The following is a 19,802-nucleotide window of genomic DNA, read 5'->3' as shown; positions in this document are numbered from 1 at the left end:
CTACTTAAATGTGCTTATTATATTTACCTTAGATTTCTACTTGTATTCCATAATGTAGGAATGTCTCGGGGCCTTGGATGGAACCTTCATTGACATCCGAGTACCTGAAGTTGAAAAGGGAAGGTATAGAACACGCAAAGATCACATGACCGTAAACATACTTGGTGTCTGCAATTCATATACGTTCTTTGGGGCTGGGAGGAAGCTCAGTGGATAGCCGTATTTTACGTGATGCCGTCCACAGACCGGGTGGTTTAAGAGTTCCTACAAGTGTCACCGTGATCCATACAATCTTGATATAGCTCTTTGAAATGCTGAATACGTGCGTTCATTAATGGAAATGTACTGAATTATTGCGTGATGTTCGGTTACATCTTGTGCAGGGAATTACTACTTATGTGACAAAGGCTATGCGAATGCCGAAGGTTTCTTGACCCCGTACAAAGGTGTTCGCTACCATCTATGAGAGTGGGACAGTGGTGCAGGTGGACCGCAAATTCAACAGGAAGTTTTATCCTAAAGCAGTCTTCCGCGCTCAACATAATTGAGCGTACGTTTGGACTACTGAAAATGCAGTAGGGTATTCTAAGGAGTCAATCATTCTACTCCATCAAGGTGCAAAATCGGATCATATTGCTTGTTGCTTTTTGCACAATTTTTGAAGGACTGAAATGCCTGACGATCCACTGGAGAATGACTTGCTTAGTCATGGAGATGAAGGTGCGGATGCTGAGGTTGATTGCGTGTGGAACATCGAGAGCAGCTCCTCATGGTCCTCCTAGAGGGATACATTGGCAACATCAATGTACAATGAGTGGGTGAGTCGTCTGTGACGACAGATGCCAATCGAAAACCTATATCTTCGATCCTTCATAATGGTTCTTACACTAAGGATGGGCGCGGGATGTATTGTTCCGTCGGTTTACTATAATCAATTTTGTGTTGCCCTTTTAGATTTTGCTGGTGGTTGTGTGAACACTGCTCGTTCACAGGAAATGTACACACGTGTTACAGTTTGTTGGTTTAATTGTTGTTTCGTTCGAAGCCCTATTCTTGCACACGAAAGTACATTTATCTAATTTCTATGATGGCAACTGTTTTTCCTTCATTATTTGACGTGCCCAAATCTACATTTTCGTTACATGTTGTATCCTGGTAGAACTGAATTCTGCTATTTAACCAGCACAGAATTTCTTCGGTGTAGGTTTCATCACCATAAGGCCGAGAATCAACAGTAGGACGATGAACTTGGGAGCTAATGAGGGTACCAGCATGTTGCAACGATGTGGAGGGAACAAAGATAGGCCCTTAAGTCGATGAATGTGGACGATTCTCGAAGAAGAATGTCTTGTAGCCAGACTGAAAAATTTGGTGGTAACTGGGTGGAAGTGCGACAATGGCTTCAGGAATAGCTATCTTGGACAACTAGAGGCATACATGGCGAAGACTTTTCCAAATGTTGAAATTAAAGCCAAACCACATATTACTTCTAAGTTGCATGTATGGAAGCAGTATTCGACGCTAACGACTATGCTCACGCGGTCAGGGTTGGGTTGGGATGAGAAGTGGAATATGGTAATGGTGGAAGACGACGATGCTTGGAATGAGTACGTGAAGGAATGAAACAAAACTTGTGATGACTTTCCTACCTTGAACCGAAATATGTATTTTCGTTTTCAAACTTTTTTTGGCTTGTTCTCTGAGATGTTTCAGATGGATCCTTACGTAAAGGGGATGCGGTATAAGATATGGCCGGTTTTTAGCGCATGACGAGAAATATTTGGGAAGGATCGTGCGACTGGAGACCGTAGTGCGGACCCATATAAGGATGCAAATGACATTAGAAACGAGGAGATAGCCGAAAAATAGGGATGCAATGTGCGGAATGCTGAATGGAATCCAGACATAGGTGTAGTCGGACTAGAGGACGACCCACTGTGTTCGTTCAATGTAAACGTCGACCCAGCAACGAATTTATCTAGTGTAGCTAAACGGGCGGGTAGCACTTCAACAGGAAAACGCAAGAGAAGTAATGCCCATGATGATATCCCAAAGTTGATTGAAATGGTGTATACCTTCTGCGAGTCTGCCAACACGCATTTGAGAACATTGACGAGGGTGCTTGAAAGCGAATTTGGTGACCCCGAACATCGCACGATGATCCTGGAACAAGTAAGAGAGCTTGAATCATTTGACGAGAACAAACACTGGATTGTTGCAAATAGGCTTGTTAAGGACCCAAAAGAAATGGAGCTTTTCCTAGGTTTGACAAAGGATTCCAAGGTAAAGATAGTGCGGCTAATGCTAGCGGGTAAGATTTAAGGTCAAATCGTCCTTGATATGGTCCTTGGTTTAATTATGTGTTGGTTTTGGCCGTACATCTTCGTAACGCTCTGCACAAGTAAGTATTGCACCAACGTAAGCATGACATCGGATCAGTAATATTGTTGTTCGGGATCAGTTGTAGTGAACATATTGTGTGGATTTATGTTAATCCTATAGATAACTTATGTATTCGTTACCTACATATATGCTCTTTTTACATCCTCGCTTTGTTCATTATTCTTTGGGTCACGTATTATACTTTCTAGCGATTTTTCTTTGCATTCCGTTATCATATTGAGTACTACTAAATGGATGATTAAATATTATTAACTTAATTAATTCACCTACCATAATGCATCTTTTTTACCTTTGACCCTATAGTTAACATGCACTAGTTTGCAAATACACACAAATGATCAAATGGCTTTGTTGTTGAACTACAATAGCTAGGCCATGAATCAACTGTAGCTCAGCAATTACCTGAATGTCATGCAGGCATCACCAAGCATGAAGACAATGAAGACACCTAGTTCCTAGAAACAAGATGAAGTTGTGTTTTTTCATATTACACTTCTGTGTGGTTCTTATTAGCTTCCTCTAACGTGTAATCTGATTCACTTATTCATATTTTTGTTGGTCCACTTGAACGTCCGGTTAGTTAGTTTGTTATTTAGTTGACAGACGGTTGTATGATCGACTTTGTATTTAACAACTGAGCATCCTCCCTTCAAGAGCGTGAAATTACTGAGAACATTTTTAAACTCCAGAGAAATGGTTGTTGTACTGCGTTTGGGTCATTTCTTTCTCCATTGTAATCTCAACATCATCTAACAGGTGTATTTACGAAAAATATGTGAACAACTCCTACGTTAAATAATATTCCAACCGTGTATAAAATGTACTGAAAGACATGGCCATATGAACAACATAGCACTATAAACATAAGAAACAACCACAAAATGCCTTCCGTCTGATTAAGTACCCAACAAAACATAATTTAAACTTGAGGTCGCCCAGTACAAAAGTTTCTACTTTTCAATTGGGGCAATTAAAACATCAATTCGATTAACAACAAAATAGGTTCAACAAATGTCATCCGACCACAACAAGCTGAACTTTTCGTCCATACAATCTTATCAAATATTTTCACTCGTCGTCTGAGCTTGTAACCAAATTCACTACCTCCACACGTTCCTCGTCCGTTCACTCCCAACACATTGACGTCGGATCCATCATCGCTGAATTCGTACAATTGTGTAGTGTCTTCACCCGATGAAAGAATGTCACCTCCCCCCAAGATCTCCTTCATCTACTCCCACTTCCGTTCGTCGGAATAGTAATACGTCTTGGTTCAAATGGTATCTCCTGCATTATACAAGTTGTTACACAAAAACAACATTTTTGGTAAACCAAGTTCACTGTTCTGCGTATGTCGAGATTTAGATAGCGAATGGTTAACACTGTTCAATTAGTAATGATGACAAATAGTAGAATCCCCATTACTTAATCTGTTTGTTGCAATAAATCCTGGTATATGGGATTAATTAATCCCAATTTGTGGCAGTTGGATAGGATATGACGTGTCTTAGTGGTAAATGCATATGCAGAAAATGGAAGCAATGAGATACCACCGGCAATTTGTAACAATTGCATCGAATTTATTAACAACAGCAGGTTCTCAATTAATGTTCAAAGTTTTCTCACGGTAAATGAAGTAGTTGGGGGATGGGTAGTTGGATGAATGAATGCGCGACAACAATTTAATTGTGGGGTGAGGGAATAGTCGGGCTAAGTAAAAAGAGTATAGGTGCAGCTGTTTTATTATATATGAAGTTATGTAATGTAAACTTTACTATACAATGGAATCCCCTGGACTTAAGTGGAAAGTGAACTGTTAAATGCACATGTACTGATAAGACACAACCTACATTTAACCCGAAAAATGACACCATAGGAATGTTCAATAAGAATTTTGGTTAATGTAGTAAGTTATGGAATGCAAACGAGATGTAATGATATGTATGTTTGCAAATAAGGTAAACCAACAGATGAGTAGATTATTAAACTTGTTTGAAGCGATAATACCGAGCAATGGAAAACATAACACTGGTGACAAATAAACGAACTGAGTGCATGTACACTATAGCATGAAGTAGGCAAATGCAATTAAACCGTAGGATTGAAGAGCACTCACTTGTCAATTTCAGTGCATGTGATGATGAAAATTGCATAAAGTAAAGCATGGATGAATTTTCTAAGGTAACAAGGAAATATACACAAAACGAGGGATTAAGCAAAGTTAGCCATTCAACGCAATCCAAAGAGTGATTAGCCAAACAAGTAGTAAGACGATGCAATAACTTCTTAATGTACGACGGTGTGTCTCCTCCGCTTCTAGACGTTCATTTAAAAATTTCATCCGCCTTTCGTATTTCGAAATTCTGTTTAGCAATCCAGGAATAATCTATTTAGACCTACGGCACATGGTGGGGTCAACCTGTTCGAATGTGCCACATGGGCAATGGATATACCTATCCTCGATAATGGAAGCACAACGAATGTAGGAATAATTCGTATACGCTGAGACTAGCCAATAAGATTTAGCCACCCAACATTGTTTGCACATCGATAAGTTTTTTTTTAAATAACGAACCTCATTACCCGAGCACCCACGAAATCTTCGACCTAGATTTAGGCTAGTCCATGAGGTTCGTACAACAACATCCCTACCACAACTGCAAAAACGCACAACAACATCGGTTGAGGCAGAACAACGGTGCCTACTACCCGATCTGGCTTCGGAATCGCTACTACTAAAATCCTGTTTCGAACGAGGGGTCTCCATGTATGTTGCCCTATAGATTAAAAGTGAAGGGAAGCAACATCATGATCTTCAGAAGCACAATGTAAGCTAAGCCTCAGTGATTTCTAATATCTATTGATGACAACAGGAGCAATGGACATGGATTTAGTGGAAAACTATACAGTAGTCACAGTATGGAAAAAAGGCTTTTAAAATTGTAGTACAACACTGTCGCCCGAAGAAAGGCTTTTAAAATTGACGAAATTAAAGGTAACATCGAGCCGAATGTATTGTATATGTTGACGGTAGTAGTAAGCGATGTATACAAAATGGGAACCCAAAATTGCAAGTCATAACAGCGGGCATAAAGGCGACTAAACTAAATCAAGAAATTATAGCAATTACTAGTGGGAGGCAATGTTAAGCTTACAGACTTACGGTCCGAAGGGGTTTGGAAGCCACAGAATTTGCGTGCTGCACGACGACGATAGGACACTTGAGAAACTCTTGAAATCGGAATACGGGTTTGTGAAAATATTACAACCTGTATATCTTAAGTAAATGCTTGCAGAGAACGTGAGGACGACGAATAACTTACCAAAAAGATTTTGATCGATGTCGTGGCTTCGAACGAATCAAGCGGAGTCTCCTTTCTTTGCTGCAAAATGTCGAAAGGATGAAAACAGATTTGGGGGAAAGAGGGGTAAGACAAACGAGGAATGAGGGCAGATGATATGGAATTTCAAAATTTCCAGGGGACAAGAAGGTAATTTCGCTAGTAAATGCTCCATTTAATCCGTGCTTGTAAACAAATTTCAAAGGATATATTGTGATTCCTGTTGGATGTAGTAAACAAGTCTGTACCTTGTCCCATTGGGGACAATCCCATTGCGAATCCCAAATCAATCCCAAGGAGTGATATGGATCCCAAGGAGTGATATGGGATCCAGTCAGGTAAACACGTCCTAAGTGGATAACTTATTTTATAATTTTTAAAATTTTTCCATCCACCCCATTTAGATTTTTTAATAAGTTTTCAGTATTTTAAAAAAAATAAAAAAAAATACGATAAGGGCAAAGTTGATAATTTCATACATCCATATAAGGCAGGCAGACGAGTCGAGCCAGCTCGCGAGCTTCGCGAGCCCGCTCGATTTTGAGCTCGAGTCGAGAATTCTCTCTGTTCAGCTCACGAGCTTTTTCTATTTTTTATTTTTTTTTATTTAATTTCATATTGAATACTTTATCAATTTTATACTCAAAATTGACCATATATTATAATTATTAATCATATCATATATTTTATTTTGGATAATAATAAATTATGGTACTTTTATTTATACATTTAATCTTTATACAAAAATAAATTTAATCAACAACTTAATAAATTATAATATTTTTATAATTAAAATTATTATTTAATATGACGCATAAACTTTATGTTATTTTTTAATATATATTTGTATTATGTTATAATTTTTCTAAATTGACAAGTAATTCACTTATTATTTTTTTTTATCTATTTTTGAATTTTATATTTATATCAAGATACATACTATGCATTATGCAATCTATTTTATAACTTATAAATTTATGTCAAAATTTCTTATTCCTATGATTAATCTAAAAATAATGATAACAATAATAGTAGTGATGGTCGAACAATTTTAATTATTTGTATTATTATTTTATTGTATATACAATGAGAACCAAAAGTTTAATCAACAATTATGATATCTTAAAATATGGACGCCCGGTTCATACCAAATTTAAATATATATATATAGGACTGTGCCCATTAAATCATATCAAACGATATGATTTAAAATTACAGGGCCTGATTCAATGACACGCCGACTTGAATGATTATTCTTATGTTTCGAGTACGATATCTCAATATTCGTATATCTAATAAATCTAAAACTTTACCAAGTGTATTTTTCTGTAAGTTTGATCATATCTAACGGTTTGATCTGAATTTTGATAGCCCGATTAACCCATATTATTCAACAATGTAAGATGATAGTTACATCAATGTAACTCTAATATTTTTAAATATATAAATTTATTGCAGATTGTGAACATATATTAATCTCAATTATAAATTATTTTTATGTATTTCAATTGCATTATTCAAATAATGAATACTTTTCTATAATTTTAAATTATTCGATATGATTATTTTGGTAAAAAAAAAGAGACACTAAAAGACTACTCTCTCTTAATTATGTAGTATGGATTCATCTTATTACATTTTTCGGTGTAAAAGCTATTACAAACATTATGTCTTTTCCTACGTAAAGCTATCACAAAATCACGTGTTTTGCGCAAAACCTATCTTAAAACATCTTAAGCCAAATACGTTTTTGTTTTGTCTTTTTGTATTAAAACTTATCAGAAAAAATACATTTTTTCGTGCAAATCACGCATTTTCATACAAAAACTATAATAAAACGTCTTACTCCAAACACATTTATATTTCTGCACATCTTTTACACAACAAATACCACATAAATCACGTATTTTGATATAAAACCATTACAATATATTCTAAGTCAATCGTATTTATATTCTATCACGTACTCTCATACAAAAAACTATAACAAACCATCTAAAGTTCAAACATATTTTCACTGGATTTAATTCAATTTATCTCACCTATAATATTATAAATGAACAAATTATCCCCCTATAAAAGAAATAATAATTCATCCTTTTATATTTGTTAAAATAAATCAATTTTTCTCTTTATTTTAAAAAATATTAAATAAAATAAATTACTATTTTTTTTATAAAAAATATAATTTACTGATTCACAATATCAGCTCGACTTTCTCCCTATTTTCACTCTATCCTATTTTTCAGTACAAAAAAACTATGACAAAACATGTAAATCCAATCCTATTGAACAGCTATATTAGCTTTTTATCTTACAGCCCTCCCATTGGACCAAACATGTACAGTGGGGTCACATAAATCAATTTAATAATGAAATGCAGATCCTAGTGTAGTACTAGAATCTGGGACCAATAGCCTTTTCCTTGTCTATTTCTGTTACCAAAAGAGGAGACGTGTCCCAACACTCACCGTCAGTTTTAAATGACTCATAAATTGATTTAGGCTTGGCAAAGTCATTATTGAAATTTATGCCTCGCCTTTATTCCACTTACTCTTTAATACTGGACCACTAACATTTCAGATTTTTAAATATTTTTTTCTATTTTTGGTTATATCTTTTACTATGTTATTTTTTCTAATTAAAAATAGTGATGTTGACTGTTAATATTTAAATTTGGTAATAAGCTTTTTAAAATATTTTATTGGGATGATTATATGTGTATTTTTTAATCTTTTATTTATTCACATAAATTGTTTTTATTTTAAAAAAAATTATGTATACTCTTAGAAATATTGACATTATTGTACAAATTATCCCTATTTTTTTACTGTTAGATGTGATTTCTATAATTACATGAAAAGTATGAATAATTTATGTAAATAAAATATAGATCATGGACTGTAAACGTAATTATTTCTATGTTTTAAGATTCTTCGAAATTAATATTTTGTAAATTTAGAAAATGAGCTTATAAGAATAAGAAATAAGATGCTAACAAACTCTTTCAATTTTGATCGTATCATCATCATTATTACCATTTTATAAATTTCATAATGTTATTTTATTCAAATAATTCATTAGCTTACTTTTTAATATAAGATTTAATATCTTATAACCCCGAAGCATATGATATAAGATGTTAATATCACCGTTTGAAATAAGTTCATGAAGTGTTCAGATAATTAAAAGGGATAATTATATTTACGCCTCTTGATTTATGGGCTGTTTACACAAATCATCCCTAATTTTTAGGTAATTACAAATATACCCCATCTCACTTACACAAATCACACCTTACTTTTTTAAAAATTGCGCACACACCCCTAAAAGTTTTAGCACCATTACATAAACTACCCCTATTCTTTTACTGGCAGGGACAGTTTCTGTAATTATACCAAAGATATGAATAATTTGTATAAACAAACCATAGGTCAGATGGTGTAAGTATAATTATTCCTAATTAAATAATACAATCTATAAAATGTTAGTAATAATAATTTTATAACTAATATAATTAAAACTAAAGAAATTTGTTTAAATTTTAAAAATCATAACGTATGTAATTAACAATGGCTGCACAACGATTATTATCAATTGTTTCTATAAATAAGTTCAAAATATTAATTATATCTAAAAATCATGATAAATATTCTAATCCTATCTAAAATATAATAAATTTTAATTAACTATACACAACACTTAAATTTTAGTATTAGCTTTATTTGTAGAATCTATAATTTACCATGATTTTTAAAATTATATTTATTATAATGTACGGAACATGTTATCTTTTTTTTTTTTTTTTGGGCGTTAAAAACTCATCTAAAAATCCTCTAAATCTAGTCGAACACCCTCTTAATTAGGGTGAATGGTAGAGATGCCTAACTCTATCTAGCAAATTTTTATGCTTCGACGCAAATAGGTGGACGAAATACCAAAGTAAATTTCTTAGTACTTTAGTTTTAAAGTAGGTGACAGCGAAAAACTCTGTACAAGTATTATTGATATAGGCATATATTTTATATTGATTGGACGAAAAGTTTGAGTGACTTTTAAACTCTAAGACCACTTTTTTCTTAACGAGATGTCTTTTTCATAATAAAACATGACGTTCATATAAAATTAAAATAAATAATACTTTGGCAATAGGACATGAATCACGTCATATACTGCATTAATTATATATGTCTACGAGAATAATATGTTATCCACTCACAAGTTTAGATTCCCCTTAAAAACCAGAAACTTGCTTTTTCACTTATGGAAAATTTAATTATTGCCTTATGCATATAGCTTTTATTAACTTTACAAAATTTTGCTAAGGAAAAATGGAGCATATTTTTTTCTTGAGGGGGTGTTACCGGATTATTCGATGTCGCGTTTAAATTGTCCATATGTTATGAATTGATAAATAACTCGAGTTTCTATATTTGGCATGAGCTATAATGCGATTTAAACAGATTTTCATTTTAAAAATTATTTGAATAAAAATAATAATTTAGCATTATTAATTCGTAGTTGGTTTTTTTAGGACAAACACTAAACATATACGATATGAATATTAATTATAAAATATCACTATGAGAGAATATGATATTAGTGATAAAATATTAAGTGATAGTTTTAAAGTTATCATAAAAAATATAGATAATTAAATTAATTTCTACTAAAATTTGGTATAACTACACGTAAATGTTGTTTGATTTGAAAAATTATATCTAGTTTTCTTAATGTTTACTTCTGTTGTATTCAGGAAATACCGCAAGGTATCTGGATGATATAAAACGAATATTAACGATTTTCACTTCTCTGAATCTCCTCTTAGATATAATATAAATCTTGCAAAAGAACACAACGTCAAGGCCAAATCGGAAGGATTTCTGGTAGCTCTCCTTTACTCAAGTCAGTGAGGGTTTAAGGTCTCTAAGAGAATGAGCGTAAGAATTAGAGTAGCAAAAGTTGTACCTGATGCGGGAGAGCCAATATATATAAATCTCGGTTGGATTGTACAATTTCACGTGCACCTTAAATTAAGAGTATAATTGTTTGCAGTGGGCTGTACATATCCTCAAGATAGGACCATAAAATGGTTCTGGTAAACAAAGTATACCATACTGATAAAGATGGTTGTAGCACTATTTGTGCAGGACTGATATACTTTTCATTGTATATGAAGGTCTTTGTAACATTCATAAATTTTTAATACATAATTATGGGATTAATTGATAAATGTTTACGGAGTTTAGTTAATTAATAAATAAATTATAGATTGAAATCAAAATATAATAAAATTTGAGCGGAGTAAATTAGAATTCATTATAATATTTGGGAGCAAATTATATTAATTAAGAAAATTAGAAAAGATGTAATGGTATTTAAAAAAAATAGAAATGGGTGGGAAGTGGCATGTGCTGCCACTCCCCCACCGCCTCATTTTAGCACGTACATATATATATATAATAGCTAATAATATAGCACACACTAATTCAAGAAAACACAAATTTGCATACACACACACACTTGACGGTAAACACAGGGATTACTATAAGTATGATGTTTAGGGTAGATATAACCCTTGTAGCAAAGAGGGTGCTATTAGGTGGTATCAGAGCAGGGATTATTAGATTTTTTTGGGATAGTAGTTGAAATACAATATTATACGTAAGGTGTATATGCTAGGAATCTACTCACATGTGTGTATTTCATATAGGATGGAAGCGTCAAGGGAAAACGTTGCTGGCCCAACTAAGTCATTAGAGTCTGTGCAGGGTCATGATTCTGGATGAAAACATTAGGGGTTAGGATCCCAAAATAGAAATGCCTCACAACAAAAAATGAACCCCTTTATGCAACAGTTTGTAGAAATTATGCAGAAGACATGAGAGAAAAATACCCATATTTATTCCCTGAACGGGTAAGTTAGTTAAATTTCGAGGACGAAATTTTTATTAGGAGGGGAGAATTGTGACGCCCCAAAGATTATAATATCTTATTGGGCGATTAATTGGTAAATTTTTATGAGACTTAGTTAATTAATAAATAAATTACGGGCCATAATTAGAATATAATAAAATTTGAACGGCTTAAATTGGAGCTCGTTATAATATTTTAGAGCAAATTATCTTAATCAAGAAATTTAAGAAGGACGTAATGGGTATTTTGAAAAAAATTTAATTAAATAAAATATTTTATATAATATCATAATAATATTATGTATATAATAATATAACATATATATATATATATAAAGTGAAGAGAGAGAGAGTGAGTGGCCACCGCCTCAACTCTCTCTCTCTCCTCTCTTTATTGAACACACACACCCATACACAATTCACACACAAACAATTTTGGAAATTTGAAATTCTCTCGGCGAAAAGGAAAACAAAAACAGTGGTAAGAATTTATATTTTAAAAATTATAATAATATATATAATAATATTGTTTAATTAATCTGTTTATTAAATATTATTTGTACTAAGCGATGTACTATTTAATCGAAATATTTTGCGAGTTTGACTTTTTAAAATAGTGTCGAATTAAATATCAAATTGGATACAAAAATGATATCGTTGGTTAATTAGATTATTAAATTTATTTGATTTGAATATTTCTATAGCTAATTTATACAATTCCATCGAAATTGTTAACCAAATACGCAATTCTACGTATTGTTATTTAATTAAATTGTATAGTAGCGGGAAATTGATAGAAAATTCATAGAAATATTTCGAAAATTATATTTAATAAATGGTATGTTAATAAAGAGGAAAAACGAAGATTTGTACTTCGATAGAAATGGAATATTAGAATTATTAAAAATTGTACAATGATACGGGAAATTGAAATTCATAGAAATATTTCGAAAATTATATTTAATAAATGGTATGTTAATAAAGAGGAAAAACGAAGATTTGTACTTCGATAGAAATGGAATATTAGAATTATTAAAAATTGTACAATGATATTCAATATTATATTTAAAAGAAATTACGATATTCTCGATATATTAGTTGTGTGTGGTATAACTCATTATAGGATACGGGGGTAAGGTGAAAAGACCGAACCACTACCTATTGGATAGATAAAAGCATTGTAAGGTCGAGGTAAGTAAATAATTAGTATTATCTATATATGTCCCCTTTACTTGTGGTATTACTGTTATATGATTTTGTGGTTCATGCTGACTTTGATTTATCTGAAAATATATATGAGTGGTGAATGATGCAATTTGATTGACGATATTGTGTATGTGGAATGAGAAATGCGTTGAAATACTATGTTTGTTGTTTGATGTTTTGTTGTGAGTGTTTGAGAATGAGAATATATTGGTATATTGTCTTACGTTACTAGTTGCTTACAAGAATGGTGATATGTGGAAATGAGGGAGTGGTGGAAATTGAATGTAATTATGGTGTGAATACCCCTTGATGTGTTGAAAAGCCTATAAGGCGAAACGATATGAAAAGAGCTTTGATGCGATATGAGAAAGAAATGAAATAAAAAGAGCTTTGATGCGATATGAAAAAGATGTGATATGAAAAGAGCGATGCTGCGATATAAAAGAGCTATGATACCTATTGGATAGATAAAAGCATTGTAAGGTCGAGGTAAGTAAATAATTAGTATTATCTATATATGTCCCCTTTACTTGTGGTATTACTGTTATATGATTTTGTGGTTCATGCTGACTTTGATTTATCTGAAAATATATATGAGTGGTGAATGATGCAATTTGATTGACGATATTGTGTATGTGGAATGAGAAATGCGTTGAAATACTATGTTTGTTGTTTGATGTTTTGTTGTGAGTGTTTGAGAATGAGAATATATTGGTATATTGTCTTACGTTACTAGTTGCTTACAAGAATGGTGATATGTGGAAATGAGGGAGTGGTGGAAATTGAATGTAATTATGGTGTGAATACCCCTTGATGTGTTGAAAAGCCTATAAGGCGAAACGATATGAAAAGAGCTTTGATGCGATATGAGAAAGAAATGAAATAAAAAGAGCTTTGATGCGATATGAAAAAGATGTGATATGAAAAGAGCGATGCTGCGATATAAAAGAGCTATGATGCGAAATAAAAGAGCTATGATGCGAATTGAAAGAGCTATGATGTGAAATGAGATTGATGAGCCGGCTGTCAAGGGGATTCACTTAAATTTATATAACAGCGAGATTGAGTTGACGGGAAAAACACGATATCACCTTCTGGTAAGCAAACTAGGAAAAAAGAAGTTTAATTGATTATTTTATTGTGAGATAGCTATGTGGTGTACTATAATTGATTATGTTGGAATTAAATTGACTGTAATCCATGCATGTTGCCTACTTGTCCTGTTTGGGCTGTGTTTGATATACAAATATAGATAGGCTGATTATTTACTTACTGAGTGGCAAGCTCGTCCCTCTGTTGACATTTTCTTTGAGGAGTAGACTTTGAGATGTCTGACTGTTGAAGAATAGGTCTATGCACTATACTCAGGCAGGTCGGGCCAGTATGCTCTTTTCTCCTCTTTGTCAGCTAGAGTACAAATCTTATTTTGTTTGTATAAAGAGAACATAGGCGTAGAGATCAACTGTGGTGGATCACCTGTGGTGTTTGATTTGTATATATGTGATGTTGTGGGTTGACTATTTCGTTATGACGTTGTGATTACGTATGCATATTGATTAGATGATTATGTGCATTTATATATAAACACAGGGATTACTATAAGTATGACGTTTAGGGTAGATATAGCCCTTGTAGCAAAGAGGGTGCTACAATAAGTCTTTACCCTCCGAGAGGTAGGTCCAAACCTTGTATTTTGTTAGGTCGAGTTAGCATGCAAGTTTCTCTTCATACGCCAGTCAAAATACAAATTGCATTTTTGAATGTATAAAGAGGAACTAAAAATGTGGTCGGTGTGGGAATGACTTATGATGGTTTTTCTTGTAGTATGTGATATGTGCATATATATAATCTCATGGGTTGATTGTATCTGTTGTGACGTTGAGATTATATGTGCATATGAATTACGTATATATTTATATATATAAACATGATTTACATTAAATATGATGTTTAGGAAAGATATAGCCGTAATACCAATAGAGGGTGCTACAGTCTTCTAGATACCTTTCTATTGATTATCATGGTTCTCAGGGTGTATGCCTAAAGAGATCTGTCTTCTTTAAAGTCTCCAGGAGCCTCAAAACTATGGTATTATAAGGTGGAAGTCTGTAAAGCAAATTGAAGGTCTCCAATGGTACATTAAAAATATCCCCACATCAGTTTTCGTTTAACAAATAGATTTTTTATTAGTCAAGATTCACAAACCTCAGGGGTACTAGATATAATTTTTCAAGCCACATGGAGTCTACGAGTAATTACACCAAATCTTTGGGGAGAGGAGTATAATTATTCCTTAAAAATTTATATTAAGCGACAACAATTTTTATCTTGTGATTATATAATTATTGGTGACAAAGTTTGTGTATAAATTTTTACTAAATACAATTAGTGACACATCCAGTGACAACTTTGTGACAACACAATATAATTACAAGAATTATTTGTTGTCATTAGATCATCATTATACATGAATCACTAATTGTATTTATTGTTAACTTTATACACAGTTTTTTTATCACTAATTCTTGCTATTAAATTTTTTTATAAAATAATAGTAATTATTAAGATGATAAAATTCATTATTGTGATAAGATAAACAAGCTTGTCATGCAATATATATAATTAATGACAATATTAAAACTGTCACTTAAATTTTTAGTGCATTTTGAGAATATATCTCATTAGATAATACATTAAAAATATATTTGGTTGGATGGGGTTGCAAAGTTTTATCATTTAAATGATAAATTGATTAATTTACTATTTATTTTAAGAAAACATGTTTTTTCTTTAAAAAAATATAAAGTCAAAAGCATCACCACCCATAAAAAGAAGACTACAGAAGAAAAAAATCATTTTAATATTATCACTAATTATATATATTTAATGTCAAAAAATTTTATTTTGTAATAATAATGAATTTTATGATTTTATCAATCACTGTCATGTTTGTAAAAAATGTTACTAACAAGAATTGATGACAAACAATTCTGCATAATTAAAGTTGTATAATACGTATACGGTGACGATTTAATGATAACAGATAACTGTATCATTATGTTATGTTATTAAGTTATTACCTTAGATTTGTCACTCATCATTTATAGTAACAACTTTACGTATATTTCTTCTTATTAAATTGAAGTGCAATCAATACATGTATATAATTCAAATTTTATTAATATATTTATTTTATTAAATAAAAAAGAAGTAAGATAAAATGAATAACCGATCAAAATTGGTAGAATAAATTAACTCTACAATATGTATTTAAATAGAAAAAATATTAATAGAAAATATGCTTATTTGCAAATAAATAAATATAGTTAAGAGTATCTTAGACGATTCATATTCTGCGGACCATGATAGCTAATTCCTACAGGGTCCTCCCCGTAATATACAGTATAGATGAAAAATTATTGTCAGTTAATATATATTTTCAACGACAATTTTGCACCAATATTTTATTTCGTTATGTTGTAATTTCTAAAAATGGGTGTAAAATTTTTGAAAAAATATATATAAAAGTATAAATTTAGGATGTCAAAATCTAAAAATAGGGTTCTTCTTTATAAAATATTATAGTTGAAATAATAATTAAAAAAAAATGATTTTACCTAACTTTTTAACTGTGAAATTCAACCCCAATAGATTCTCTTGAAAATATATATATATAGTGCCTTTCACCTATGCGAACTCCACAAATAAAAGTATAAAAACCACTCCGCATTCCAAAAGGAGGAAGGAACATTACACACACAACACACATTCACATCTCTCTAACTAACGTTTGTTAGTAGTTTGTCCATACAAAGGCAATGGCCGTAATTTCAGGCCTCCGCCATTCCTCCTTCCTAAATACGACAGCGGCGGAAGAGATCAATGGCGGTCCAGAAGAGAAGGAGAGAATGAAGCAGAATACGCCAGCTGCTGCGACGGTCACGCCCGGAGGTGAGGCATTCGATCCGGCAGCGCCGCCTCCGTTCAGGATTGCGGACATCCGAGCCGCCATCCCGGCGCATTGCTGGGTGAAGGATCCGTGGCGGTCCTTCTCCTACGTCGTCCAGGACGTGGCGGCCGTCGTAGGGTTGCTCTCCGCCGCCGTCTACTTCGACAGCTGGGCTTTTTGGCCGGTCTACTGGGTGGCTCAGGGGACCTTGTTCTGGGCCATTTTCGTTCTTGGCCATGACTGGTAATACTCATTTTAATACAACGCGAGTACTGTTACCGATTGCGATTTACTTTAAATTACAAAATACCCCCTTACTCTTATAAAATTATAAATTCATCCCCTTAAGTCAAAAATAAAAATCACCCTCTAATATTTTAATTGTAATTTGTATCACACTCCCAGAGACAAACCTTTGATCGACACTTCTAAGAGAAATTACATTTACACCCTCTTAGAGATATGTTTGTAATTTTTCTAAGAGATGGGTATTTGTGTAATTAATCTAACTTTAGGGCTATCAATATATTTTTTTTTAAATTTATTTTGTTAAATATCTATAGTGCATGAAATTGAAGATATTTTTTCTAGAAAAATAAAAATACAATATTATAATAATAATAATAATATATTTACTATATGAGATATGAATTAATTAATTAATCAATTAAACTTTATTTTAATCAATAGTTGTTGATCAACTGCAGTGGGCATGGGAGCTTTTCAGACAATCCTGTGCTGAATAATGTGGTGGGACATTTTCTCCATTCCTCAATTCTTGTGCCTTATCATGGATGGTTAGTTCTTGCATACTTTTTGAATATTAATATTATAACCACATTTTAGAAATAAATATTCTATTTTTTTCCATTATTTTTTTAAATTTTCAATTAACATTTATTACAGGCGAATCAGCCACAAGACGCATCATCAGAACCATGGACACGTTGAAAACGACGAGTCATGGGTACCGGTAATAGTTCTCTTCTCAAATCTACATATTTAAAAAAAAAAAACCCTATAAATTAATCGAATTATTTTTTAATTATTGCAAAATTATTTTTAATTTTGAATTTCAAGATTCATACACATTCTTTATTAATGCAGCTGCCTGAGAAGTTGTACAAGAAACTGGACTACTCCACCAAATTCTTGAGATATAAAATCCCATTCCCCATGTTTGCATACCCAATATATTTGGTAAGTATCTTAATCTTTTTTTTTCAAAATATTTATATGGGTTGTGCTTGAAAATATTAAATAATAAAAATACTATGCCTCGTCAGCAGTGTGATCTATATTTTTGTTGATACGACCAGCAATTTTTTTTATATGTATCTATATAAAATATTAAAAAAAATAATAATTAATTGATACCAACAACAAAATTTATATTTTCGATTATGCAATATAATTAATATTGCTGGTATTTTCTATCCCGATGCATTCTTACTTTTTTTTTAATTATTACTTATACAGTCGAGTACATTTATACACTATGATATGAAATATTTTATAATAAATTAGATATAGATAAAAAAGAATTCAATTCAATTTCATATTATAGCAAAAACAACGGTTTAATGCAATAGTAGACGAAAAATTTCCCTTTAAAAGAAAAAGAATAATTTCACCCTGTAAACTTTTGAAAAATAGGGTTCTCTTGATACACGAGGCAACGAACCTTTTTTTTTTTTTTAATTTTTAATAAAAGTTCACGGATCCGTATTATTATTATTTTATTATTATTCAAATACTGTTTTGTCCATTAATTAATATTTTTAATAAGGGCAATAAAAAAAAAACAATTGGACTAGGGTTCTGATGTGTTTAATATTCTCAGTGGTCCAGAAGTCCGGGAAAGAGCGGATCCCACTTCAATCCCTATAGCGCGTTGTTCAGAGCGGATGAGAGGAAATTGGTGATGACTTCAACGATTTGCTGGGCAGCAATGGTTGCTTTTCTCTTTTGTGCCTCCACCATTATTGGTCCACTCTCTTTGTTCAAGCTCTATGGTGTTCCCTACTTGGTAATTACCCTACACCTTTATTTAAGCCACCTCCGATGTAGCTTAATTATTAGTACTTTTGTTTAAAACATAGCTTTTAGATGGTTTAAATTTAGCTCATTTAATCCGAAAGTTATAAGCTTTTTCCTATTAAACTTGGCAATTTTTATTGGTAAAAATGCGCGTATTAATTTCTTTTTCATAAATACTCGAATGAACGACTGCTTCTAGCAGCTTCACCTGATGTTATTATGGCGGCTCTGTTTTCGCAGCAAAAATGAACGAGAAACGATATGAACGTGCTATTTTCAAATCGATTACTAGATGGCCTTATCTGTTTTGATGGATCGAAAGAGATAGAGAGTAATCTGTCAAGAATAAGTGGAAATCCCCTATTTCTATATGTTAACGAGACAACTATTTTTGGTTATTAGCTTTTTATATAATCTATTTTAACCGCGAAAAGTAAATATTACTTTATAGGGTGTTTGGCGAGATCATAAACTTTATAGATTATCGTAAATATAATTTCAAAATAAATATGATTAAAATCGAATGATTATTAAAATTTTTTAAAAAAATAACAGCTTATTTTTTCTAAGTAATTAGCTTATAAGTTTTTAATATTTTATTTTTTAAATTTTATAAGCTTATTTTCTAACAATATTACTAAATCATAGATTAAGATTCCTTCAATTTATTTATTTTTTAATTACTTCACTTATTTTTTTTTTAATTTTTTTAATTTATGGAGCAGATATTTGTGATGTGGTTGGATACCGTGACGTATCTGCACCACCACGGTCACGAGCAGAAGCTCCCCTGGTACCGCGGCAAGGTCTGTCCTCTCCCAATTTGTTTAATCAATTCGTTTGGAAATAGTTAAAAATTGTGGTTTAGCATAGACATTCGTGTACGGTCAAGGAATCAAAATGATGCACACCAAGTGTTTGTCGTATTGTGTGTGTGTGGTTGTGAGC

At 32.1% G+C, this 19,802-nt stretch overlaps 1 protein-coding gene and 1 long non-coding RNA gene across 2 annotated transcripts in view; one reads left to right on the top strand and one right to left on the bottom strand.

Moving 5' to 3' along the window:
* On the bottom strand, window positions 3,212-6,032 carry LOC105163951. The gene is made up of 3 exons (XR_847970.2): window positions 5,727-6,032; window positions 5,567-5,602; window positions 3,212-3,690 (listed from the first exon to the last, which is right to left on the bottom strand). It is a non-coding gene; the product is annotated as an uncharacterized LOC105163951 (long non-coding RNA).
* Window positions 16,561-19,802, top strand: part of LOC105163949 (acyl-lipid omega-3 desaturase (cytochrome b5), endoplasmic reticulum) — a 5,466-nt gene continuing 2,224 nt past the window's right edge. Inside the window, exons 1-6 of the mRNA XM_011082487.2 lie at window positions 16,561-17,057; window positions 17,522-17,611; window positions 17,721-17,787; window positions 17,922-18,014; window positions 18,658-18,843; window positions 19,580-19,660. Of these exons, the coding sequence (XP_011080789.1) occupies window positions 16,684-17,057; window positions 17,522-17,611; window positions 17,721-17,787; window positions 17,922-18,014; window positions 18,658-18,843; window positions 19,580-19,660 (891 nt within the window). The 5' untranslated portion in view covers window positions 16,561-16,683. The remainder of the gene's footprint in view (window positions 17,058-17,521; window positions 17,612-17,720; window positions 17,788-17,921; window positions 18,015-18,657; window positions 18,844-19,579; window positions 19,661-19,802) is intronic.

This window comes from Sesamum indicum, linkage group LG6 (assembly GCF_000512975.1).
Source record: "Sesamum indicum cultivar Zhongzhi No. 13 linkage group LG6, S_indicum_v1.0, whole genome shotgun sequence".
NCBI lineage: Eukaryota > Viridiplantae > Streptophyta > Magnoliopsida > Lamiales > Pedaliaceae > Sesamum > Sesamum indicum.
Note: the sequence above shows the minus strand (reverse complement) of the source record. Positions and strands in the feature narration are given on the sequence as shown.